General features: G+C 46.7%; 2 protein-coding genes across 16 annotated transcripts in view; one reads left to right on the forward strand and one right to left on the reverse strand.

The window, feature by feature from the left end:
• Positions 1-5,778, forward strand: part of ZWILCH (zwilch kinetochore protein) — a 37,308-nt gene extending 31,530 nt beyond the window's left edge. For 13 of the 15 annotated variants that reach the window (XM_026011165.2, XM_026011329.2, XM_026011407.2 and 10 more), the window contains 2 exons: positions 2,747-2,861; positions 5,319-5,778. In XM_026011165.2, the coding sequence (XP_025866950.2) occupies positions 2,747-2,835 (89 nt within the window). In that variant the 3' untranslated portion in view covers positions 2,836-2,861; positions 5,319-5,778. Of the gene's footprint in view, positions 1-2,746; positions 2,862-5,264 lie in introns of all 15 variants that reach the window. The other 2 variants (XM_072738879.1, XM_072738876.1) reach the window with 1 other exon arrangement.
• On the reverse strand, positions 5,421-14,918 carry LCTL (lactase like). The gene is made up of 9 exons (XM_026011880.2): positions 14,790-14,918; positions 14,590-14,685; positions 12,924-12,978; positions 12,678-12,839; positions 9,541-9,815; positions 8,683-8,809; positions 8,321-8,520; positions 6,992-7,055; positions 5,421-5,536 (listed from the first exon to the last, which is right to left on the reverse strand). The coding sequence occupies exons 1-9, from the start codon at positions 14,877-14,879 to the stop codon at positions 5,421-5,423; spliced, it is 1,185 nt and encodes a 394-aa protein (XP_025867665.2). The 5' UTR covers positions 14,880-14,918.
• Positions 14,919-25,194: the final 10,276 nt, after the last annotated feature.

The raw sequence follows: 25,194 nt of genomic DNA on the forward strand, positions 1-25,194 counted from the left end.
TTAATGTCTGCTCTGAGGGGCTTAAAGAAGGTTAATATTTCTAATATTCTATCAAAGATGGCCCATTTCAGTCAGAGAATGTGTGTGAGCCCCTGGTGTAATAAGGTGGCTCCAAGTATTTCTCCTTCAGCAAGCACCTGTAAAACTGTCATGGTCATGTATGAGGATTGTAGTGTGCTGTCCTCTTTGTATAGATCTTAAATGGCTGCATTTCAGATAACGTGAGGACTATCCAAAATCAAATCTGACAGTTTTAAGACAGAATCTGAAAAGATTTCAAAAGCCTATAGTCCACCACTGCTGGTTGTTGAACTATAGAACTAGACAGATAGTTCTCTTGTAGAGATGATACCTTGCAAAATTATTTCCAGAGAATGTTTGTTCTCTCCTCGAAATATTTTTTGATTCAAGCATAATGAAAACTTCTCTCAACCGCAATGGAAACTTCTCTGTTCATATGGCTGAATGATAAAAGTCCTAAAGAAACTGAATAATTTAAAAAAAAAAAAAAAAAGAAAGAAAGAAAGAAGCTGAATAATTTTCCTGAGAACCATCAGTGAAGATCATGCTGTCTTTTCTAAGTGTGATATGAAACACGGAAGGTATAGAGCTTGAAAGTCAACCATATAAAGTTAGAAAAATGTCTGCATGACAAAAAATACCAGGCGTGAAACAAATGATAAACTAGGAAAATTAATTTTACAGCTCATGTTCAGAAAAGGGGCTACATTGCCTGGTATATAAAGAAGTTTCAAATAGTAAGAAAAATACGTTAAGAACACAATAGAAAAATGGGCAAGTAACACGAAAATTTTACCAAAAAGGAGTTTCAGATGTCATCTTCAGAATAAAAGGTGCTCAGGTGCTATGGTAAGAGAAATGCAAACTTACATTCCAGAGATATTCTCTTTCAACTGTCAGATTAGCAAAGATCAAAAAGTTTGGTGTCACAATACTGGCAAGAATGTGAACAAGTAGCCTCACACATTGCTGGTTGACGTGTTAGGATGTATAGCTTCTGTGGAGAGCTATACCCACCAAAATTTTAAAATATGTTTTGTAGGCCTGTAGTTTTATTAGTAGGGATTTATTCCATGCATAAAACCCAACATGTACAAAAAGACCTATGAACAAATGTGATATTGTTTACAGTAGCAAAAGCCTGGAAAAAATATGGAGAGTGAGGCATAAGAAAAGATCTGGAAGGATACAATGAAATTTTAACCTGGAGGTATGGCATGCAGTGGGGGGAGGGCTTGTTCTCAGCTTTGAGTGAACATTAAAATCATTTAGGGAGCTTTTAAAGTCTTAATACCAAGACCAAGCAAATCAGAGTCTCTGGAGCTAGCGCCTAGACATCTGTGATTTTTGAGGTTCTCCAGGTGATTCCACTGTGCAACTAGTTTGAGAACCACTAATTTAAGCATTTTGTTTTCTCTGCATAAGTTGTTTCAGGTTTGTTTTTAAAAAGACCTATATTTTATGATTTAAAAAAGTTTTAAAGCTATGAGCATATGTGATATATTTTTGGAAAATGCCATTTTTAAAGTAAGTTTTATTATAACATAAAGATCAAACCTGTTCTTTGAGGAAATTCGTGCAAGATTAAACACCTTTTTTTCAATGCTGCTGAATAAGTGAAATAGATTAAATGTACCATCTAGGCTCTTTGATGAAGATTACTTCAAAAAAGAGTGAGTTGCTTTGAATGTTTAGAGTTAAAACAATTTATTGATGCATTGTTTCAATGACTTGTGAAAATAGGGAATTCTTTTTTTTTAATAGGAATTCTTATGAAATTGTATATTTATGTGCTTGGAAAAGCGCTCATACTGCATTTTAGCTAGAACTTTATAACCTCTTCTACCCATTTTACGTTCTTGATGTGTTTATCTAGAAATTATTCAGTCACTTCCAGCCCAAAGTAAGACCGACTGGTGAAGGAGGCCCTCGTTTGTAAGCCTCATGGGCTATTCAAACAAAGGCCTGATTTTAAATATTAAAGCCCAGTCATGATTTATTTTTGCCAAAGATTATATGCATTTCAGAGGTTTAACTTTCTGCTTCATTGGACTGAGCACTTAGGTCAACTACTAGCTTTTCAAGGTATCTAATGTGTTACTGTTGAGTAAAACATTGAGATTAAAAGCAGGAACACTTGAGAAGAAATGTCAGGAAAGAGAATAATGATTTCGAGCGAATGAGGGAGAACAACAGTGTCTGAAGAAGTGGTACTTGCCCAGCAGGCACTTCGCAAATGATTGTTGGTAATGGTGAGAATGTGGAAACCAAAATATTGACCCCACAAGACTGGAAACATAATCTCATTTAAATGTTCATTGTACCGTCTTTTTTTTAAATACAACAGTCTTCAGGAGAGGAAAAAATGCATATGTGTCTGGCCGTAAGACTAGAAATCTCAAGTAGAAATTGTTTTCTGAAACATGTTAAGATTGGAAAAAGAGTTTAACTATAGTGGATGAGGCATAAAGATAAAGCAGTAGACTTCCAAAATAAGAATATAGTATTTCTAAAAATCTGTTTTTTATTTTCTTTAATCAACGTTTTCGGTGCATCAGAGGGTTTACTATTTAAAGGAATTGTCCCTGCTGGCTTTTCTTATAAATTCAAAGTAGAAGACATCTTATTTAAATTATCCCTGGATTATTATGAAATTCAGCAATATATAGTAGTATTTAGTAGACCAGCAGGCTGGTAAGCAATTATGATCTCTGTCTGGTTACAGATGTTTCTGAATTAACATTGAGTGGTAGCCTAGAAGAAAGGATCTTCTTTACTAACCTGGTTACCTGCAGCCAGGTGCATTTCAAGTGAAGTGTGCTGATGGAGTCCTTTGTAAGGTAGTATGTTCACTTTGTATTCCCTCCAAATACTTTGTAATGTATTATGTATGTTTCAGTTTTTTCTACAACAGAAATGTTGATTTAATACATTTGGAATATGAATTATTTTTCATTAATCAGGCAAGAGGTTTACCAGATGTTATGGAGTAATGCAAGTCTTTAATTTCCTTTCTACCTTCTGTAGTCCACTTAATAGGTCAGATTAGTCCTAAAACCAGAAAAGCAAAAACATTTCATTAAAATGTCTTTGCATTTTAAATCTGTATATGTGGTATAGAGTTTGATTTCAAAAATATTGACGGGAGAGAAAAATCCTAAATGAGTGTCAATTTGACATTGAAAGCAAAGAAAGTTCTGTTAAAAAACTATTTTACCGGGGCAGCCTCCGGGGCGCAGCGGTTTAGTGCCACCTGCAGCCTGGGGTGTGATCCTGGAGACCAGGGATTAAATCCCATGTCGGGCTCCCTGCATGGAGCCTGCTTTTCCCTCTGTCTGTCTCTGCCTCTCTTTCTCAGTGTGTCTCTATGAATAAATAAATGAAATCTTAAAAACAAAACAAAACTATTTTACTGGGCAGTCTGGGTGGCTCAGCGGTTTAGCGCTGCCTTTAGTCCAGGTCGTGATCCTGGAGACCCGGGATCAAGTCCCATGTCGGGCTTCCTGCATGAAGCCTGCTTTTCCCTCTCTCCACCTGTGTCTCTGCCTCTCTTTCTTTGTGTGTGTCTCTCATGAATGAATAAATAAAATCTTAAAAAAAAAAAACACTATTTTACCCCAGCACCCCAATATTTTATAGCAACATTATCAACAAGAGCCAAACTATGGAAAGAGCCCAAATGTCCATCAACTGATGAGTGAATAAAGATGTGGTATTTGCACACAATGGAATATTACTCAGCCATCAAAAAGAATGAGGTTTTGCCATTTGCAATTATGTGGATGGAGCTAGAGTATATTATGCTAAGTGAAATAAGGCAGAGAAAGACAAATACCATGTGATTTCACTCCTATGTGGAATTTGAGAAACAAAACAGATGAACATATGGGAGGGGGGAAAAAGAGAAGCAAACTGTAAGAGACTCTTAATGTTAGAGAACAAACTGAGGGTTGATGGGAGATGGGCGGGGGCTGGGTTAGATGGTTGGTGAGTATTAAAGAGGGCACTTATGTTGAGCACAGGGTGTTATATGTACGTGATGAATCACTGAATTGTACTGAAACCAATATTGTAACCAATATTGTACTGTATGTTAATTAACTAGAATTTAAATAAGAATTAAAGAACAAAACAGGTTTACACTAGCCTAATTGTAGCACTAAGCCCCAGATGTAAATTACTTTTTAAAAATGTTTGAGATGGTATTAACCAAGAGAATTAATGTAATAGCATTATCTACTGTTTTGGTGTTTTAGAAACAATAGAATCAGGTAATGAATAAAATGCTTCATATCATTCTTTTTTTAAAAAAAAATTTTATTTATTTATTAATGAGAGGCACAGAGAGAGAGAGAGAGAGAGAGGCAGAGACACAGGCAGAGGGAGAAGCAGGCTCCATGCAGGAAGCCCGACGTGGGACTAGATCCTGAGTCTCCAGGATCACACCCTGGGCTGAAAGCAGCATTAAACTGCTGAGCCACCAGGGCTGTCCACTTCATATCATTCTTATGCCATGTTTTGTCCCCAGATAAATAGATGTTACTTAATTTTAGCATTTTAGTGTAATTGGAGAATAAAATAGACCTTTATTTTAAAAACTCTGAATATCTAGTTACAGAGAAAATAATTAAATACGTATTTCTTTGAAGTATTTCATAGAAGTTGAGTTTAGTGCAAGAAAGTTTATCTCAGAAAAGGATATGTGCTCACTTACTTGGTACTCACCCAGTGCATTTCCCTAGTTGCCTGATAGATTGAGAACCTGAAAGGCCTGTTAGGTGTAGACGTTTGATTGTGACCATTGTTTATAGGACAGTGCTAAGCTGACAGTTATTTCCACATTATAGTGATGTTTCTGGATAGATTTTTATTTTTATTTATTTGCTTAAAGATTTATTTATGCATTTGAGAGAGAGAGAGAGAGTGCACGAGTAGGGGAAGGAGCATAGAGAGGAGGAGACAAGCAGACTCCACGCTGAATGGGGAGCCTGTCTCAGGGCTTGATCCCAGGACCCTGAGATCATGACCCAAGCCGAAATCAAGAGTGTGATGCCTGACTGACTGACTGAGCCACCCAGGTGCCCCTGGATAGATTTTTAGAAGGAGAAAAAATGAAGCATCAAAACAGTTTGTGCATCATGATTCCTTTTTTGCAAAGTAAAAACAGATGCATAATAGCAAAATATTAACATTGACTTTGACAGGTGATTTTTATTTCATTTATGCTTATTTTTATTTTCTAGTTTTTAAATCCCAGCACAAGACCCAAATATATATATATATTTTTTTAATCACAGAGCCTGAAAACAGAAATGTATATAAACCTTCAAAGCAGAGAAAGGAGGAAGATCCTGAAGATCCTTGATGAAAGATTAATCTATAAAACCTGTAACCCTGTCTCAACTCTGGCTCCGTAGGAGGAGCATCAGGAGAACTGCAGAGATGAGTACACAGAGGGTGCAGACTGTGGGTACCACGATCTCTGTCACCATCTGCATGTGACTCAGCAAAGGCTCTGAAATGGCAGAGAAAACATCACAAATGACAATGTCATCATTTCAACGAATAATAGCTTTTCTGAAAGATGCAACTGTATTGGAAAATGTATCATCAAGCTTTTTTTTTTTTTTTTTTTTCATCAAGCTTTGTAATTATTTTCACTTGCTCCCAAAGAGAACATGGTGAATAAATGTTATAAAAAAATGTTATAAAAAAATAAATGTTATAAAAAAAATATTTCACAAAATATAAGATAAATAATGCCTACATTTGGTTCTTCCATAGGTATTGGAATAAAATCTAAGTGTTATACTTACTATAAATTAATGTGAGAAAATTAACAGACATGTTCCACAGTTTCTGTGTTTTCACTGGGCGGGGGGCGGTGGGGGGCATTGTGAAAGAAAAATCCTTGAGAAACATCTCCAACCTTTCAAAGATGTTATTGTGTATCTTAAGAGGTATAGAAGTTTCCATATTGAAAGTTCATGGGACAATTCTTGCATAGCTAAGTAATCTTGAAGAGGTGAACAATGAGCATGTTCCATGTACTTGATTATAGTAGTGGACATTTATGTAATTCCTGCTTTTAGGTCTTGTGCCTGGCACCTTGGCTACCATGATAAATAAGGCCTGAGGCCCTGCTCCTACAGATTTCAGTAAATCTATATTGTGTGTCTAGGTGATAAAATACAAGTTTATTTTGGTTTAAAGGAATATGCATCCTTAATATCATCTGGTTATTTAGATGGGAGCAGGGCACAGTAGTAGTGTATTGGCCTATAAAAAGAGCTGAATTAGAAAAAGAAAAAATAACTGGTAGGATTTGTTTCATCTAGCACTTTCCATCTCTCATACCACATTAAAGATGGGTTTGTTAAAACAGGAAGTACATTTCTCTGATTCCCCTTAGAGAAAGAATTGAAGGAAACAAAATGTGCTGGCATTCATTGATGTGTAGATGCATCTTTGTTATACATCTCAGAGCCTTTTAGATCCTATTGCACAGGAAACCATGCCTTCCATGAGGGCAGGGACCTTATTTTATTGCTATATACCCCAGGGCTTACAACAACCCCTGCTAATAGTGAGTGCTTAATAATTACTTGCTGAATGAGTGAGTATAATATCTGGAGTATCCTTCGCCTTTTCTTTATTGGAATATGCTTACATTTTCCCTTCCTTCCACAAAGCCCACCATAACAAAAATAGGTTTATAAATTGACAGATGACTCACAAAGAATAAAACTAGGGTGAATAAAATATTTCTTTTGTAGTAGATTTTTAAAATATTATTTGAAATGCTTATAAAACAAATTTAACTTTGTTTCAAAGTGAAGGAAAAAATCATTTTTTTAATTGTATGCTTTGGAATGATTGACTTCAGATAGATCCACATTTTGAGGTTTTGGTAACATCATTATATGTATAATTATGTGCCTTAATTGTTGAAGGGAAAAAATATACTTACCTGCAGCAAGCATCTGGTTGTTGATAGAGCAAGTTTCCAAGGCTTTGAGATACCAACTTTCCACCTAATAAAAACCAACTAGATAAGTAATGTCATATAGACTAATTTTTTGCTATTTGAAATCATTCTTGAAATAATGTGGGATTAAAAGAATTTAAATCTGCCTGGAGTTTAAATTAGTTAATATTTATTGTATTGCCTATGTGCATCATTGTGAGGGATTAAAGAAAAAAAAAAAACCTACAAAACCAGTCTTTATTTTTGAGGACCTTACAATCTAGCACTTTCCTAGAAATGCCAAACTGGTGAATGCTTATGAGTCACTGTTTGTTTATCGTGGCACTTGGCTCATCCTAAAAGAATGTTGGTAAACAAGTGAGATTTAGGGACACCTGGGTGGCTCAGCAGTTGAGCATCTGCCCTTGGCTCAGGGATCAAGTCCCACATCAGCCTCCCTGCCAGGAGGCTACTTCTCCCTCTCTCTGTGTCTCTCATGAATAAATAAATCTTTAAAAAAAAAGTAAGATTTATTTTTAGAAATTATCTTTATTGAGACATTCTAAATTATTTTTATTCCCTGCTATCAATAGCAACATAGAGAACTGATAGAAAAATTTATAGGTGATTGAAAACGTTTGATATGTTTTAAAGGATTATTAATAGTAGGTTTGATTATTTTTAATCTCATTTTGGAACTAGTGGGAAAAGAAGTGAAAATTATGGTCATTATACATTTAATTTACTTAACTGTTTTGATATAAGTTGAAGAGTAAGTAGGCAGTATTTGCATTAAGATGTAACATTTATTTTTTAAAGATTTTATTATTCATCAGAGACACAGGGACCAAAGGCAGGCGCTAAACCACTGTGCCACCCAGGGATCCCCAAATGTAACATTTAGAATAACATTTAACTAGAAGTCTCTACTGACTACCATAACCTAAAACAAATAGGACTTGTGTATAACTCTAGTTTATCCTTCATGTTCTGCAAGTTAGGATTGAATTTTAAGTTAGGACTGACTTTTAAGGCATATTTGTCTCATTCTAAGCAAATGAGCAAAAAGGTGGCACAAGTTAGGAGATAGTCAAAGGCCCATGTTCCCACAAAGCCCTGTCCTCCACGGAGGAGAGAGAGACGCTCACCACACTGCACACCCCCAGTTGCTTAGCTCTTCTAAAATCTGGAGCAAGTGAGGGGCTCATGGCTGGCTCAAGCCAGGAGAACACATGACTCCTGATCTTTGGGGTCTTGAGTTCAAGCCCCATCTTAGGTGTAGAGATTTTTTTAAAAAAATCTAGAACAAATAACATCAATAATTAGCCCTACCTCTCTTGGATTGGGAAATCCATTGGCAGTGATAATCTTCTCGTAATATTGAACTGATGCCTTTGGGTAGCGCGGCTTATTTCGGTTGTTAAATTCAACATAGTAGAATCCGTATCTGTCAGAGTATCCTTTCTCCCATTCAAACTTATCCAACAAAGACCAGGAAGTATACCCTTTTATATTAGCACCATCTTTTATAGCTGCAAAGACATGTTCCATTTTTAATAAATTTCATTTACTTGGAAAAAATAACATTGTGAAGGTAATTTTAAATGTGTTCATTTATGAGATTCAGAAACAAGCTTCAGTCAATGAAGGCTATTAACCAAAATACGTGAAGACAATCTTGGTTAGTATCTCACCTTTTAGCATTTCATTTATGTAGCCCTTAAGGTACTGAATTCTCCACTCATCACATAATTGTGTACAGTGTAATTTTTGAGACGCGCCGTTTTCTGTCACATAGATGGGAGGATTGCCATATTGAGTCTGAAAGTGAGTCATAGTAAGGAATAGCTTAAAAATTCCAACCTACAGGTGGGTTTCTGAATCTGAGGCACATAGAGTAACAGCATACTCAAGCCCGCCATATTCTAATCAAATGTATTTAGCATTTAGTAGGTGCCAGTTCACACATTTATTTGGAGGTGAATATAGACAGGAGCAAGTCTTTCATATGAAAGACTTTTTCTCAGTTAATCCACATCATTGTAGAGAAAATGTACCTCATTCAGGTCTTGTTCTTTCCCACATAGTTCAAGTGAGAAGGGCGGCCAAATAACTAACGTGGGATGAGACTAGCTACAGCTCTACGTTCAGGTAGTTTCTCATTTAGGCATTAGTCTGTGAAGCCTTTATCTAGTAGCCTTTGATGTATAGAGGTAACGGAGTTTCACTTCCAGATGTACTCCCCTGACTAACTGAAATTAAAATAAAAACTTAAAAAAATGTAGGTACCTGAGCCTAAGCTGTAAGACATGAATTCAAAAGTGTTCAGTAGGGGACTACGAGTGGCTCAGTTGATTGGGCATCCAACTCTTGATTCCAGCTCAGGTATTGATCTCTGGGTCCTGAGATGGAACCTCATGTAGGCTCAGCAGGGAGTCTGCTTGTCCCTCTCCTGCCCTACCAACCCCACACATGCTTGCATGCACGCACTCTCTCTTTCTCAAATCTTTAAAGAAAAAAATGTTCATTGAATAGCTTAATGTGATAATCACCTGAGCAAAGTGGAGGAGCCTCCTAAATCCCCATGGCACAGAATATAGCCATTTAGACCCCAGATCAGGCCAGTTTGGGTCAACCAGTTCTACTAGATCACGATCATTCTGATAGCTGGGCCCCTGGCGGGAGGGGTAGTTCCTTTCGGTGATGTACCGAGTAGTAAAATGACCTAATCCCAAGAAATCAGATGTGCCTTTAATGTAGCTCTTTTCCTGGAGTGAGAACACTGGTAACCTTGACATATCCAAGCCTTGCTCCACACTCTTTTTCCCTATTGAGAAAGAGAAATAGGATTTAACAAAGTTTGATTTTCTCACAATCCGTTTGCTGTTGTGTACCATGATAATACTAGCATATTGACCTAAAAACTGTTATCCAGGTTCTGGGTTTTGGGATTCATTTGTATGGAAAATGTAACCTTAGACTTTTAAGCTGGAATTTTGACATTTGAATGCTATCCAAAATTTTAAAATTTTATATTGCTTAGAAGTTATATTTTCATAGATTACTCAGTAAATGACAACTTTGTAGCTGTATTGAAAAAAGGGGTTGGATTCCTATATTATTTCTTATGCAAAAATTGGTAATTTTGGTTTTCTTTGGGAAGAGATGTGGAAGGTCATTGGTGTGGTGGGGGGACATATGGTCCCCTTCATGCTTTGTTGTAGTGTAAGCTGGTACAACCTCTGTGTTGGGAAATTTTGTCCTAATGTTTAAGGTTTTTAAAGGGTATGTCCTTTCACTAACCAATATCTGTTTATGCTGCATTTTACTCACACATGTAAAAGGATGTGCGTACGAGGATCTTCATTGTAGACTGAGTAGCAAAGGATTGGAAACAACCTAAATGTCTATAAGGAGAGTGCTTGGGTAAATGATTGGATATCCGTCCATACAACACTGTGCAGTCATTAGAATGAATGACGCAGCACTTTATATACCAACATGGGAAGAATGCCAAGATACATGTTTAATTGAAAGACAGAGTGTTGCATTTGACAAGTACACACATGGAGCAGCAGTGTTTTTGCTCACATGTACAATCCATCAGGAGGTATGCTTCCTCCTGGGAAAGATGAAAGCAGTGGGAAGAGGGAGGGAGGTAGGCTTGACTTTTCACTTTGTACTCTCTTAAAATTTAAAAAATTTGAAACATGCATAAAATCTTTGTATATATGCAAAAAAAAAAGCTTTTAAATGAGTGAAGTAGCATTTGTATAAGTTTTAAAATATAACCATAAACATGTTTCTAAAGAGGCTATTGGTTTAGATGAACTGAGTGAAAAGCTGGTATTATTAACTACCTTTCAGATACTAGCATGTTATTATTTTCAGTGACATTCAGTAACTTGAGGAAAACCACAAAACATTGACCCTGGACTGTCTAATACAGTGGCTACTGACTACATGTGGCCATTAGATTATGCATCTTTAATGCAGTCACACGGAAGGGCTGAATTTTTAATCTTTTAAAATTTAAATAGGCACAAATGACTACAGGCTATCGTATTGGACAGCACAGATAGAGGACACTTCCATCATCACTGGAAGTTTTTTGAGACCGCACAGGTCGAGAATTACTCTTGTTCATGTATTGTGCTTATGAGATGCTTTCACTAAAGAAAGTATTAACTGCTCAGAGGATCCTTCTTTCCACATTGTAGCAGGAAAAATTCAGCCCAATTTTCACTTCAGTTACCACAGAGTTGTAGTTGATCAAGTCTGGAATTATTGGCCTGAAGCCCAAGAACTCTTCTGTGATAATTTGGCTTTTTTTAGTGCCATCTTGTGGCTCCTGCCTCTGGGGGTCCTGGGAGTGAATGCAATAGGTGAATGATGGGGTGTGCTTGCAGAGCAGAGCAGGGGAAGGCTTTTTCCCTGTGCATCTTGAGGACCTCATTCTCAGGATTTTGAATATACCTGTATAGACGTGTCACAGAACTGGTTATTCCAAGAGATTTTTAGAGATTATTTGTCTAATCCTTCACTTTCAGATAATAAGAATGATGCGCAAAGGGGTAAAACATCTCACCTAGAGTCACTGGTTAGTGGCAAAGCTAGAATTAAACCTACTGCTCCTATTTCAGGTAAGTCTGATAAATGGTGCTTTAGAAAGGGAATTTTTTGAAACATTGACAGTTCTCTCTTGGTCAAACACAGTCTTGCTGTGTGAGATTGTAACCTATTTCAATGCCACCCCTGTCTCTACAGGGGTATGCAGACTGATACCTCTTAAGTAAACGGAGCTAATACTTTTAGACTCCTGTGGCCAGATACTGGTTGCCCGCCCATCATTAGTCCCGTGCCTGTCTTCTTTCTTGCCCTCTTCCTCATCCTTTTCCAAGGGGCCGTATCCTTTACGAGTGTCCTGACTCCCCACCTCGGAGACCCTAGTCCTCATGGTGTAGGGCATTCAGGAGTATCTGACAGTTCAGTCCCTTGAGGACTTCCCTTGAAGAGAAGTCCATTGTGGGAGGAGACTGTCTTCTGGGAAGATTTTCCTTGTTCTTAGATATGGCTATGACAGAGCTATTTCCATTTTTCTGCCTCTGGGAGTTGATGTGCAAAGATATGATGCCTGGAGCTGCTGCAGCCATCATGTGACCATAGGGAGTGGTTGATGGGCTGGCTAAAGGAGCTGGAGTGAAAGATGGAATGAGCCTGGGTCCTCAAAGACATCCCTGAAGGCTGGATTAACTGGCCCTGGATCACCCTTTTCTGGTCTTCTCTGATGTTGTGAAAACCAGAGCTTGGAAAGCATTTCTCAGGCGGCAGAACCAACGATAGGACTGGCACTGCCCAGGACTTAGTCTTTAACTTCTCCCTCCGACTTCACTTAAAGTGAAATGGAGCAGGGTGGGGAGAGCGAGACAGGAGAGCAGAACATAGAAGAGAATTGCTCTATTTTCCCCTGACTTCTGAAGGCCTCAAGCTCCCCCTCTGGGGATTTGTTTGGGTGTCCTCCTCCCCTCTCCGCAGTTCAAATAGGCAGTTCTCAGTTCCTTGGGGGCTGGGCTACCCCTTGAGGGCCCCACCCAAGCCCCTCGTGTCCTTCCGTCCCCCGGCCTCTCCTTCACTTGCGCTCAGTACTGTTGCTGTGGTGCCTGGACCCTAAAGACGGGACTTGGCTCACCGATCCGCTCCTTCATGACCTGGGGGTAGTCTCCGGCGTAGATGGGGTTGGCGAACCAGCCGAGGCAGAACTGTAGGTATCTCTCGGCGGCTTCTATGTCCTTGGGGCTACTGATGTCCACGGGCTCTCCCCAGTCGCAGTTTAGTGAGATCCCCACCAGACCTTAAGAGAAAGGACAGGCGGGTGGCAGGTGCGAGCGGCGTCCCCCCGGGGCTGGGACCCTCGCCCACGGCTGGTGGGGCTCACCTCGCTGCTTGGCGCGCCACGTGCTGTTGTAGGAATGCCAGGCCTGGGCGTGGGCCTGAAAACGGAGGGGCGGTGCGTCAGAGGGGGACATTGGCCGGCACCTTTCTCGCCTGCCTTTCTGTCCCTCTGTCCCGACTAGAGATCCAGTCTGAGTCCCATCTTTACCCCGAGTCCAACCTTGATGATCCCAAACCCTTGTTTCCTTTCCTCTGACCTCCAGAGGCACCTGTTTTCTTTGTTCTGTAGGGAAACTAGGTCTCCTTCTGGCACAAGCACAAAACCAATCCCTTTGTGTTATTTCTCGTTCCTACGATTTTTGCTCAAGTTTCTGGTTTTGTTCCTGCTCGTCTTCTGCAGTAACTAAGCGGTTCCTTTTACCCTAAGTGGTCAGGAAGTTTGGAAAATACCACGCATCTGGAACAGTCTTGGGAAAGGACTTCAAAATGCGCCGACCTGCCTTCTCTCCATATTCTCTATCAGGGACTCACTGATGCCTTCAGAGACCCTTTTAAACATTCACGGTTGATGGGCCGCCTGGTGGCTCAGCCGGTTGGGTATCCGACTCTTGATTTCGGCTCAGGTAATGATCTCAGGGTCGTCGGGTGGAGCCCCCCATGGGGCTCCCCACTCAGTGGGAGTCCGTTTGAGATTCCCTCTCTCTGCCCCTCCCCCTGCGCTCTAGCTCTCTCTCAAATGCATTAATAAATCTTAAAAAAAATACTCGCAAAAATAAAAAATAATAAATAAATACTCACAGTTTAAGAACTCATAAGCCAAATGTAGAAAGAATAAGAAAGCTCTCCCCCTGACAGGAATTTGGGAGCCTAGTGTGTCACTCAGGGGCCCCCTGACTTCCTAATTGATTTGATTGTCTTTCTGCTGAGAGTCCATTGGAGCCATGCTGTCATGCCTCACGTCCCTGTTCCCCAGGCAATGTCCCCTGCACCCTCTTCTGTGACCTGTGACCCAATCCCTTCCCCCTTCTCCAGCCTTCCCAGCAGCCTTGTCACTACGAGTCCCCCCGCAGCACCTCTCCTGTCTCCCTCACTTCCATGCCCTTACTGAGCGTGGCTGCCCCAGAGACCACCTCCACTGCAGCTCTTCCAAGAAGGGGCCACTTTCCCCCCTCACACCCCACATTCCTTGGGGTGGTGGGTAGTAACTGCCTTGCCCCTTATTACTGCTTGAAAATTATTTCTCCTTCCAAAACCCTGGGTCCTTTGGAGTCCACGCCATGAGGCAGACACTCCTAACTCCTTCTTACTGTTGTCCTTTACCAACCCCCTGTTGCTTCTGCTCATCCATTGAAGATTTCAGCCCCTGGTGCACTGTCATCCTGCCCCTTCCTCCTGTCGCCGATCCTCACGGGACTGTTTAGGCCAAAGGTGACAAACTTTCACATGCGTGCGCTCCATCCCCCTTGACTGAATCGTAAGCTCTAGAGAGCAGCCACTGTATTGTCTCACTGGCATCCAGCACTGGATGACTGGCCACTCCCTCCATAGATCCATATGGAATGCAAGTGACCAGTGCGAAGGTGTGATAGAATTTGCTGGAACCACAAAGGACCGAGCTCAGGCTCAGACCCCCGGGGCCGGCTGAACTGACACTGGGGTTGTCCCTCCACCTTGAACGCAGCCGTCCCTCCCAGAAGGACCCACCTCACCTTAATGATGTGGTGTGCTGCCCTGTACAAGCCCGTGCCGTGGAGTTGCAAGCCTGGAGCGTGGTGGCCCGTCTCGAAGCCTTTTTCTGCCATTGTCTACAGGGACGGCAAGCGGGGACCACAGGGCCGGTGAGAAGGGGGTTAGGAGCCCTCTGGTCTGGGAAGGGGGGCTTTCCTACCTGGAGAAGGGCCCTGCTTACCCGAGGATCACTGAAAGTGATCCAGTGCTTCACCCGGTCCCCAAAGGCCTCAAAGCACAGATCGGCGTAATCACTGAAGTAGTTGACCATGCTCCCGTTCTGCCATCCGCCGTACTTGACCTGGAGCAGCTGCACACACACAGTGGAGAAAGAAGCAGGCGCCCCAAGGGTCTGTGTCTAGAAAAGACCTCTGGAGTCGATAGGCCAGGGACGTGGGAGCAACGGGGCGATGACAGTACAGAGGCTGCTGAGAGCAACAGAGCAAGGAAGGGGGTCTTGGGCATTACAGCCAGCGGATGGTGGCCAATAAGGAACCATGAGGCGACGTCAGTGTGGACCTTCCTTGTGCAAACGAGGGTGGGGGAACACAGAAAGTCTGAGACTCTCACGCTTAAAAGGAATGTTTAGGAAAATTGGCCAAGGTAGAAAGGTCTGATATTGGGAGAAAGAACCTGGTATGTACATTCAGAAGCAATAAGACATGATGTGGGACACGGAAGCTCTGATTAGGATTTTGAGGGCCAGACAGATGTCGGAAACCTCAGCAGCTCTGTTAGGAGGGTGGGTTCTGCTTTCTCCAGTGGACAGCTGTCTTCCAACCAAGGCCATCTGCTTATGAAGAGGTCAAGCATTCCCCTGAGATCGCCTACTGAGCTCTCCCTGGTGGGTTTTGAGGGGGGATGCTAAAGGGCCAGGTTAGTGAGAGCAGTTAACCAGGGAAGAAGCTGGAAGGTGGTTTCCAGTTTGTCTCCCTAAAGTCTACTGTACCCCCGCAGCCCCATTTAGAGGCCTCTCGCAGCTCACCTTCCCAAGGGATGATCCCAGGCCCCTTAGCTCAGCAGTCAAGGTCAAGTCAAGTCAGGCCTGGCCCCAAGCCACACTCCCACCTCTGCCCCTCCCCGTCCTGCCTGCTCCCCAGACCCTTAACTCAGTCACTTGCCACCGCCCCCCTCCCCCCCCCCCTCTGCTCCTTGCCGTGCTGTGCTGCATCCCTTCCACTTCATGACCAACCCTTCAAAGCACTCATGGGACCCCATCCCCTTCCCAACACCTCCCTGAGGCCACATTTCCGTTCTCTGACCTCCTGCGGCCTGTGTCAGAGTCATGTACACGGCTCCTCTGCCAGTAGGCCGTGATCTCCGTGGGGCCTTGCCAGGTGAAGGAACCATTGCTTGAGTAGTGATATCCGATGGGGAGGTTGAGACTCAGCAGGGATTGCTCGGGGCTGTGCTCATAGGATGCCGGCTCAAACAAACTCGTTAGTGATGCCGTGTCATCACATCTCATGCAAAAGAGGTTTCTTTTTGTTTTAGTTTGGTTTGTTGTTTTTAGGCCAAATGTTTGGGGAAAACCTCAAAATCCACACTTGCCACCTATTACAAACATGAGTTAAACCAGCACGATGTCCCTCCATGGGTGAGTCAGATTTCTTGGCTCCCTCGCAGCTCCTGGTCCAGACCCCAGGCTTTGCCCCACCTTGGCAATTCCCACCCTCCAGCCAGGCTCTCCCTGCTGAGCTGAGACCCCCAGGGCCTCCGTCGGGGTCGCACCCGCCTTACCTGCGGGAGATCCCAGTGGTGCAAGGTCACGATGGGGGTGATGTTGCTCTTCAGGAGGGCGTCGATGAAGTCGCTGTAGAATTTGATTCCCCTCTTGTTCACCTTTTCAGCTGAAGGCGAGGTTAAAAGGGGCCTTGGCCTTCTGCAAAGGACAGTGCTCCTGGGCCCTGTGGAGCCCCCCAGCCTGCCTGATCCCGGGTCTGAAGCATGGCATGGGGGCCCAGCTGCCTACAGAACCCGGGGGGCTGCTACCAGAGAAGCCATGTTTCGGGGCTGCTCTCCTTCCCCAGCACTTTCTGGGGTCCCCGCAAAGCCAACATGGCCAAAGGGAATCCTGCTTGGGCTTCAAAGGCGGTGCCCTGTCTCACCTCGGACACCTGTGGGAAGGAGCCGAGGCCAGGACAGGGAAAATCGGTAGTGGCTCACGTGCAGCTCCCTCAGCAGGATGATGTCCTCCTGTGCAGACAGGGGTGAGAGGCAGGGCAGGGTCACCTAGGGCTCTGGGGTGGGAGGTAGGGGTCACACTGGGGGCCCGGGCCAATGCTTAGTCCTGTCTGTAGCTCCTCATCTATACAACAGCTGTGAAAGCACCTGCCCCGCTCTCCCCTGCCAGGAGTCACCTAAATGCAGGATATGGGGATGCTTGAGATGTCCATCGGGGTGTTCCTAATAAGCTTGGGTGATGAATCCCCCAAGAAGTCATCCCAGAGAGGAAAAGTAGGTCCCAAGCAGAGGGACTTCCTCCATAGGGGCCCAATTCACAAGCAGAGGCCAAGGGTTCGGGCCACCGAGGCGCGTAGACCCTGCGATCATGGCATCAGCAGCTCGGTGGCCCATCACTTGGACCAAGGCCCTGCTTTCCTTTCCTCCCCCTCTTGCACACACACCCCCCAGCCCACCAATCCCTGGCCCACCACAGCCCCACCCCGTCACCTGCAGTGGGAGAGGGGGTGCTGAGCAAGCACCAGATTGACGTTGTCCCCGGGCTCCCCTAATACTTCACAGCACTTCCTCTAGGTGCATACTCACCGCCCCCCCCACACCCATCACTCACCTGCACCTTATAGTAACCATCACAAGCCACATCTGCTGTCTCATCCCCAAGCACCTTCCCCTTCCCGCTGTGAGTGAAGGCATCCCAGATGCTGGGCCCTTTGCCATCCTGGTCCCACGCTCCCTCTGTCTGGAAGGCAGAACTGCCCACGCCCCAGGAGAAGCCTGCAAGGAGACACCCCAAGCTGAGCCTCGGGCCCCCTCCGTCCCCTCCCCCAGCACCTGGACTGTGGGCCGTGCCCCCTGAGCCGCAGGGCTGGCCCCCTCCCCAGCAGCCTGCCCCTGTCCCCCTAGCAATGGGAGCGTGGGGCAGGGCGGGGGAGGACAACCACATGTGGAACATTCGTTTGCACAGTTTCGGCCCTGATTAATACTTACTGTCTGCGTAGTAAGTTTTAAAAGATCTGTGAGGGTGGGCAGCCCGGGTGGCTCAGCAGTTTAGCGCTGCCTTTAGCCCAGGGCCTGATCCTGGAGACCCAGCATCGAGTCCCATGTTGGGCTCCCTGCATGGAGCCTGCTTCTCCCCCTGTCTGTGTCTCTGCCCGTCCCCCCCCCCCCCCGTCTCTGTCTTATGAATAAATAAATAAAATCTATAAATAAATAAATAATCTCTGAGGGACTTCTCCTATTTTAGAACAACTCTATGGAGTTGTTCTTCTCATCCTACCTGTCAGAAGACTAAAACATCAAGCTCTTGGGCCAGCCGGCCAAGGCGGGCAAACTGACACACAGACGGACAGACCAACAGAGGAGTGGACATACCAAGTGGGAAGGTTCCATAGTAGAAGGAGGCCTCTTCTGGGGATCCCTTCCTGGCGGCCCCCAGCCTGGACACCAGCAGTAGCACCCACCAAAGTGTGACAACCTGCACTGGCTTCATGGCACCCGGCCCTCCCCCATTCCTGGAAAAGCACACCTGACAGGTGTAGGCCCACGCAGCCAGGGCTGGGGGGCCAGATCCCAGCTTGGGGGTGAAGGCCAGGAGGGGCGGCGGGGGGGGGGGGAGGAGACGGGGAACTTTATCTAGAGAAGCCTTGGCTCTGCTGGGGCAGCTGGCCCATTGCTCTGCTGGGAGCCACCAGCAGAGGCTGAGCACCAGGTACAGATTAAGGAGGAGATGAACGCTCTGGGGTCTGACGTGCAGGGCTCCAAACCACCCCCTCTCCCTGTCCGATGGGGATACCCAGCCCATACCCTGTGAGAGGCCCTGACTGTGTGGGGAAACCATTTCTGATTTAGGGAAGCTCCAGATGACAAGGGAGGCAAGACAACCCACAGATGCCCTGAAGCGCCCCCGCCTGTATGCTGTGGCATGTGCAGGGGGACAGACTTGTCCCCAAGCTGGGGATCACGAGCAGGGTTGCCATCCCAGGGCCTGCAGTCCCGAGGGTCAGGACGATGCCCTCCCACTGGGATCCCCTCCCTCTCGGGTGCAGCCTAGTCAGATTACCTGGGGTCGTTGTCCCGTGTCCCAGACACCCCCAGGCTAGCAGTGGCAGCCAGAGCACTCTCAGACTGACCCCAGGGCCGTTGCTGCCCCTGAGAGCAGAGCCCACAGCACAGCGAAGGCTCTGGTTGGGGGTGTGGCCGGTGTCCCAACCTCCCCCTACAAAGAGGTTCAATAGCCCCATTCAGTGGGGAGGGCAGGAATGCTGAGCTGGCCAGTGGGGCCTGAGTCAGCAGCAGGGGCAGCCTGGCCCTGGGCCCTGGGCATCCAGTCAGCCCCCTCGCAGGGCAGAGGGGCAGGGACCCAGGCCCCCGGGCCCCTTCTGGGCCTGATGTGCCCATTCCACACACCTTAGCCTGGGAAGCCGGAGGTGGGGGTGGCGGGGTGGAAATCAATATTTGCAGACAAGCCTCCGTGTCTGCGTCTCCCCACTGCTGGGGAAAACTCCTGGCAGAAGGCGAAGTTGGTCCTTCCACCTTGCCTCCTCCGTTCGGACCCTTCATTCCTTACCTCACTCTCTCCCTCACTCACTCAAGCAGGATTGCCTGTTAGAAGAGCCCCCTGGAGGTTCAGCCCCTGTGGCTTCCCATCCTGGCTGGCCAGCTCTCTCCCTCCCCTCCCGTTCCCCCTGCAGCCCACTCGCCTCCAGCTCCCCTGCCTTCCGCTGAGCCCCACGGGGTTCTCTCAACCAGGTCCCTTAACTCTGGGTGGTTGATTCATGTCTTTCTGCCATAGTGGAATGGGACTGGGCTGTGCCCTCCAGTGCCCTCCCCTACTCCCAGGTCTGGTGGGGGAGGAAGGCGAGGGTGGAGGGAGGGGACGGGAGGTGCTTCTAAACACTGTACAAGGGGGATCAGGGCTCTCATGGAAGGATGGGCAGGATACTGCAGAGGCTCAGGGAGGTGGGGCTGGCTTCCCAGGGGAGGGGACATTGGACAGGACGCTTGAAGGCTGCAGAGGTGTTGGCTAGGTGGCAAGGAGCAGGGAAGGCGTGGGAACCAACAAGGGGAAGAGCAAAGGCCCCGAGGTGTGTTTGGGGAACCAGGAGCTTGGTGTCTTCCCTCCTCCTGCGTCTGTTGTGCAGGGTGCAGCCAGGCAGGGCGGCGTCCTCGGGGTGAGTAGGCCGCTGAACAGCCACCTGAGCACCCATCCCTCTGTGGGTGGACTGCTGTGGTGTCCAAGGCCAGTGCTGTGCTGTTTGCACCAGGGCTGGTGCCTCCCTCACCGGGCTCGGGGCGCTGGGGACTCTGCTTTCTGGGCTGAGGCAGGCAGGATACATAAAACTTTAAGAGCTGATGTCATCTCTGAAAAATGCCCCCTTCCTGCAGAGCCGGGTGTTTGTGTTGGAGGGGATGGTCAGCCTGGCACGGCCAGGGCTGCTTGGGGGTTGTCTGGCTCTACTGTCCAAATCCTGTTCTCCTTCCACCCTCGTCATTCCTGGCTTTGGCTGGAAGGGCCTGGGTCTCCCAGCTGGGGAGGGAGGGGACTTTTTACCTGGGGACTTTTTACCACCCTCCTCCCCTTCCAGTCCAGGGGCTGCTTGGGTCCAGCCTGAGGCCTGCAGCTCCCAGGGCAGGACCCTTCCTTTGGGTCTGACATCCTGGAAGCCAGGCCTGGCTGGAAAACAGGTGTGTTGGGGGCAGGGGGGTTTGGGGCCCCTGTAGCTCTCCCTTTTTCCCTCCCTGCAAGGGGCTGCAGAGGTGGGCCCCTCTGCCAACAGCCCTTGCAGGACCCAGTGCACAGCCCAAGCTCTGTGACTTTTAGGAAGGGACTTGGTAAAAGCCAGAAGGTCTGGGCAGCACCGGTGGGTGCCAGGTATTGGGGTCTGGATATGAAAGAGGCCCAGCTCAGTCTGCTCTGGGTCAGGATCCTTCATTGCTAAGCAAGGGGCTGGAGTGGGAAAGACTGCAGATTCAGGCAGACAGACTCCTGCCCCCATGTAGCCAAGAAGTAGCGTGGGGTCCAGTGAAGGGACTTTCTCTCTCTGGGACTGAAGCTCCCTATCTATAAAATGAGAGTAGGTCTCTCAGGGTCCCCTGGCTGGCACTGTGGGACCCAGCAATTCTCTTCCCTGGCCCTAGGAGCTAGCTTTTCTCTCTCTGGAGGGTCTGTAGGCTCCATCTACCACCAGCCCCAGCCTGGCAACCCAACTCAGCCCTATTCAGCCCTGACTGAAGGGGACAAGCCCCAGAAGACAAGGTTCAGTCCTGGCGTGCTGTGTGACATTTGGTCACCCACTGCCCCTCTCTGGGCCTTTGTTTCCTCCTCTGTGAAAGCTAAAGAGGCTGGCTACCAGCTGTCAGGTCTTCCTTAGCTCTGAGGTTCCATTAAAGAGGTGATAGGCTGTTTTGAGGTTGTCTTGGTTTTGTAGGAGGCAGGGAAGGTGGTCAGGGCAGTGCTGATGATGCTGCGATGGAGGTGAGGGGTTTGCAGGGATGACGGTGGGGCTGTTTCACGGGAGCACATCTGTGTGTGTGTGTGTGTGTGTGTGTGTGTGTGTGTCCAGGGAGTGTCAGGGGAAAGAGCCCATCTCAGGGTGTAGACCTGTTCAGGGGAGCAGGAACACAGGGCCAGCAGTGGGATGCTTGGTTTATGAGGAGCAGTCTGAGACCAAGTCAGATTTTCTTCTGAGGATGGAGCAGAGACCAGTTGTCTGTCTGTCCCCCCTCAGGGAGACAGGGTGGGGAGGGGGGTGGGGAGGGGGGGTGGCAGGGATGGGATGAGTGCTTGTAGAGCAGAAGTGGGCAGTGGTTAGGATGGAAGAGTCTGGAGTCAAATATAACTTGGCTTCCCAGCTCAGCATCTGCCAGTTGAGAGTAACATACAAGTCCCCCGACTTCTCTGAGCTGTTTTTCCCGTATGCATGGGGATGAGGATAGTACAGGATGGGCTTCCTGGCGTCATTTAAACATTAAAGGACATGATATGAGAAAATGCTCTGCATCACTTGCCATCAGGGAAATACAAATCAAAACCACAATGAGATACCACCTCACACCAGTGAGAATGGGGAAAATTAACAAGGCAGGAAACCACAAATATTGGAGAGGATGCGGAGAAAGGGGAACCCTCCTGCACTGTTGGTGGGAATGTGAACTGGTGCAGCCACTCTGGAAAACTGTGTGGAGGTTCCTCAAAGAGTTAAAAATAGACCTGCCCTACGACCCAGCAATTGCACTGCTGGGGATTTACCCCAAAGATACAGGTGCAATGAAACGCCGGGACACCTGCACCCCGATGTTTCTAGCAGCAATGGCCACAATAGCCAAACTGTGGAAGGAGCCTCGGTGTCCATCGAAAGATGAATGGATAAAGAAGATGTGGTTTATGTATACAATGGAATATTCCTCAGCCATTAGAAACGACAAATACCCACCATTTGCTTCGACGTGGATGGAACTGGAGGGTATTATGCTGAGTGCAGTAAGTCAGTCGGAGAAGGACAAACATTATATGGTCTCATTCATTTGGGGAATATAAAAAATACTGAAAGGGAATAAAGGTAAAGGAGAGAAAATGAGTGAAAATATCAGTGAGGGTGACAAAACATGAGAGACTCCTAACTCTGGGAAATGAACAAGGGGTAGTGGAAGGGGAGGAGGGAGGGGGGTTGGGGTGACTGGGTCATGGGCACCGAGGTGGGCACTTGGCGGGATGAGCCCTGGATGTTATGCTATATGTTGGCAAATTGAACTCCAATAAAAAAAAATTAAAAAAAAGAAGGACGAGATAGATGTAAATGCTTACTGCAGCGCCCTGCAGAGAGAAGGGCCCCAGTAAAGGATCCCTGTCAGCAATGCCATCGTGTTCTCAAGGCTGAACCCCACTTATGGGGGTGTTCTGGATAAGGCCCAGCGCCCCAGGGGGTAGATGTTCCCTGATGGTCTGACGAGGGGTTTCCGTGATCTGAGGGCTTTGTTTGTTTGGGAGATCCCAAAATCCTGCCATGCTGCGGGCTCTGCAGGAGCCAGGCCCCTGTGTCCCTGCTGTCCCGAGCCCTGCACTGTAGAAGCCCCGTCCTCACCCACGGCTGGGGTGCCCAGGGGTTAGCGGACCTGGGGGCTCCCGCTAGCTCTGAACAAAATGTAAAAAGGGCCTTTTACCTTTCCTGACATGGATGGTAACTTCCGTAGTCTGCCTCACTTCTCAGAGTGCCCAACATTTTATTATAAAAATGTTCTGGGACGCCTGGGTGGCTCAGTGGTTGAGCGTCTGCCGTCGGCTCAGGTCACGATCCCGGGTCCTGGGATCAAGTCCCACATCAGGTTCCCTGCGAGGAGCCTGCTTCTCCCTCTGCCTGTGTCTCTGCTTCTCTCTGTGTGTCTCTCATGAATAAATTAATAAAATCTCTAAAAAAATAAAAATGTTCAAACACACAGGGAAGTTGCAAGAATTGCACATTTCACACCATACGCTCCCTGAATGCGTGCTGAGACCATATTTTACTCTACTTGCTTTATTGCACGTCACTGCCTGTCCCCCCCTCCCGCAGCCAGCCATTCATCTTCTTCCATGCATTTCCCAGCAAGGTGCGGGTGCTGGTTCACCGCACCCCGAAACTCTTGGTAGGCATATCGCTAACTGTATCCGTTTAGGCCTCATTTCTCTTCCAGGTAAAATCTGCTTCCAGTGAAATGCACGCATCCTACATGCACTATTCTGTGGCTTTTGACAAAAGCGGTCACGTATCACCAAACTACCAGGTAGGCGGAGAATGTGCGTGTGTTCTTTTCCAACTCGGAGTCACACTGCATCTTTCTGAGGACGTTTGGAGGGAAATTCCTGCAGGTCTGAAGAGCAGGAATCCGTGTCCTGTTTCCCGCTGAGCAATGACTGCTTGGAAATGCTCAGAGACATCTGCGGCGCCTCAGGCCTGTGCCCAGGATTTGACTTATGCATTTCGATGTCATCTCACTCTCCCTTCCCCCGATCGCCCTGCCTGTTATGTTTAAATCCTTGCAACTCTACAAGCTGGTTCTCAAAGCCTTTTTCTGGAACAAGACAGAAGGAATGCTGCATAATCCTATTGGAATCTTCGGGAGATTTCAATGGTTTGTGGAGTCCAAATATGTGAAATTGAGGCTGTTCCAATACGTCTGGAATGAATTGACACCCTGTCCACAGAGCATGGACCTGTGTGTATAGTGTGCATGTGTGTGTACACACACACACACACACACACACACAAATAGCCCACTCAGCCGTGGCCTTGCTGCCCAGGACCCTTGCAGAGGGGAAGCTGGGGAGGGGATGGCTTTGGATGTGTGGACGCCAGCACCTGCGAGCCAGCACCGATGAGATGATGGCGACTGTTCTGGAATCCGGCTGTCCCGGGGGCCAGCGCTTCCCCACCGGGGAGCTCTTTGGTCTGAGCTTATCCGCTGGCGGCTTCCCAGCTCCTGTCTCGCATTTTCTCCCTCCTCACCACTGGTGGGGAGCCCTGGGCCAGCTGCTGAAGACCCCAGCCAAGCAGGTTCTTGGAGGGTGGAGAGGATGAGGAATGGAACAGCATGGGGGGATTGGGGGATGGGGGGCAGGGACTCTCAGCAAAAATGGGAAAAAAGCCTCCATCACTCTTCCTTCCTCAGAACCTTGCCTGGGTCTGCCCAGGGTCGGCCCTCCAGGGCCTCCATCACGGACCTCACCCCACGCTTATGTGGGAGGCTGTTTGATTAGAGTCTCTTTAGACTAGACTCCAATCTCGGGGGCTTTTATTCAAGATTGAATAGTATATAAGGCATGAATGAATGAGGATGTTTGGGGGTTTGTTATTTGCCTTCCTCCCCACACAGACAGTGTGAGAACAAGCTCAAGGGGTCATCCTGGGCAGAGAGTAGGCCTGGGGTGGAGGCCGGTTGGAGGAGGGACCTCAGGGCTGCATTTGAGGCACCTCATCCAGGAGGAAGCGCCAGCTTGGAGTGGGGAGCCTGGGTCCTTCTACAGGGAGGGTTTCAAGGAATGATGCTGGCAACTCCCTCCTAAGGAGGAAGTACCCATGAGGCCCGATGATGATCTCAGAAAATTTCTGAAACAGTAGCCAGGGATCCAACATTTTAAAGACAGTGAAAGAGTGCCTTGGTGGCTCAGTGGTTGAGCGTCTGCCTTTGGCTCAGGTCATGATCCCAGGATCCTGGGATCGAGTCCCACATCAGGCTCCTGCTTCTCCCTCTGCCTATGTCTCTGCCTGTCTCTCTGTGTCTCTCATGAATAAATAAATAAAATTAAGAAAAAAAAGACAGTGAAAGATTCTAAAGCATATATATGTATGTGTAAAAAATATATATATAAAACTTTTAAGTTTAAAAAAATTACACAGCAAATCCACACCTATATTCACATTACAAAG

This window comes from Vulpes vulpes, chromosome 15 (genome assembly GCF_048418805.1).
Source record: "Vulpes vulpes isolate BD-2025 chromosome 15, VulVul3, whole genome shotgun sequence".
In the NCBI taxonomy this organism is placed as follows: domain Eukaryota; kingdom Metazoa; phylum Chordata; class Mammalia; order Carnivora; family Canidae; genus Vulpes; species Vulpes vulpes.

Coding starts and splice junctions, on each gene's coding strand:
- LCTL (XM_026011880.2), bottom strand. CDS start 14,879: ATGGTCAACTACTTCAGTGATTACGCCGATCTGTGCTTTGAGGCCTTT. Junction 8,521..8,682: donor CATAAATGAAATGCTAAAAG/GTGAGATACTAA, acceptor ATGTCTTTGCAG/CTATAAAAGATGGTGCTAAT. Junction 7,056..8,320: donor GATTTCCCAATCCAAGAGAG/GTAGGGCTAATT, acceptor GGTTTTTATTAG/GTGGAAAGTTGGTATCTCAA.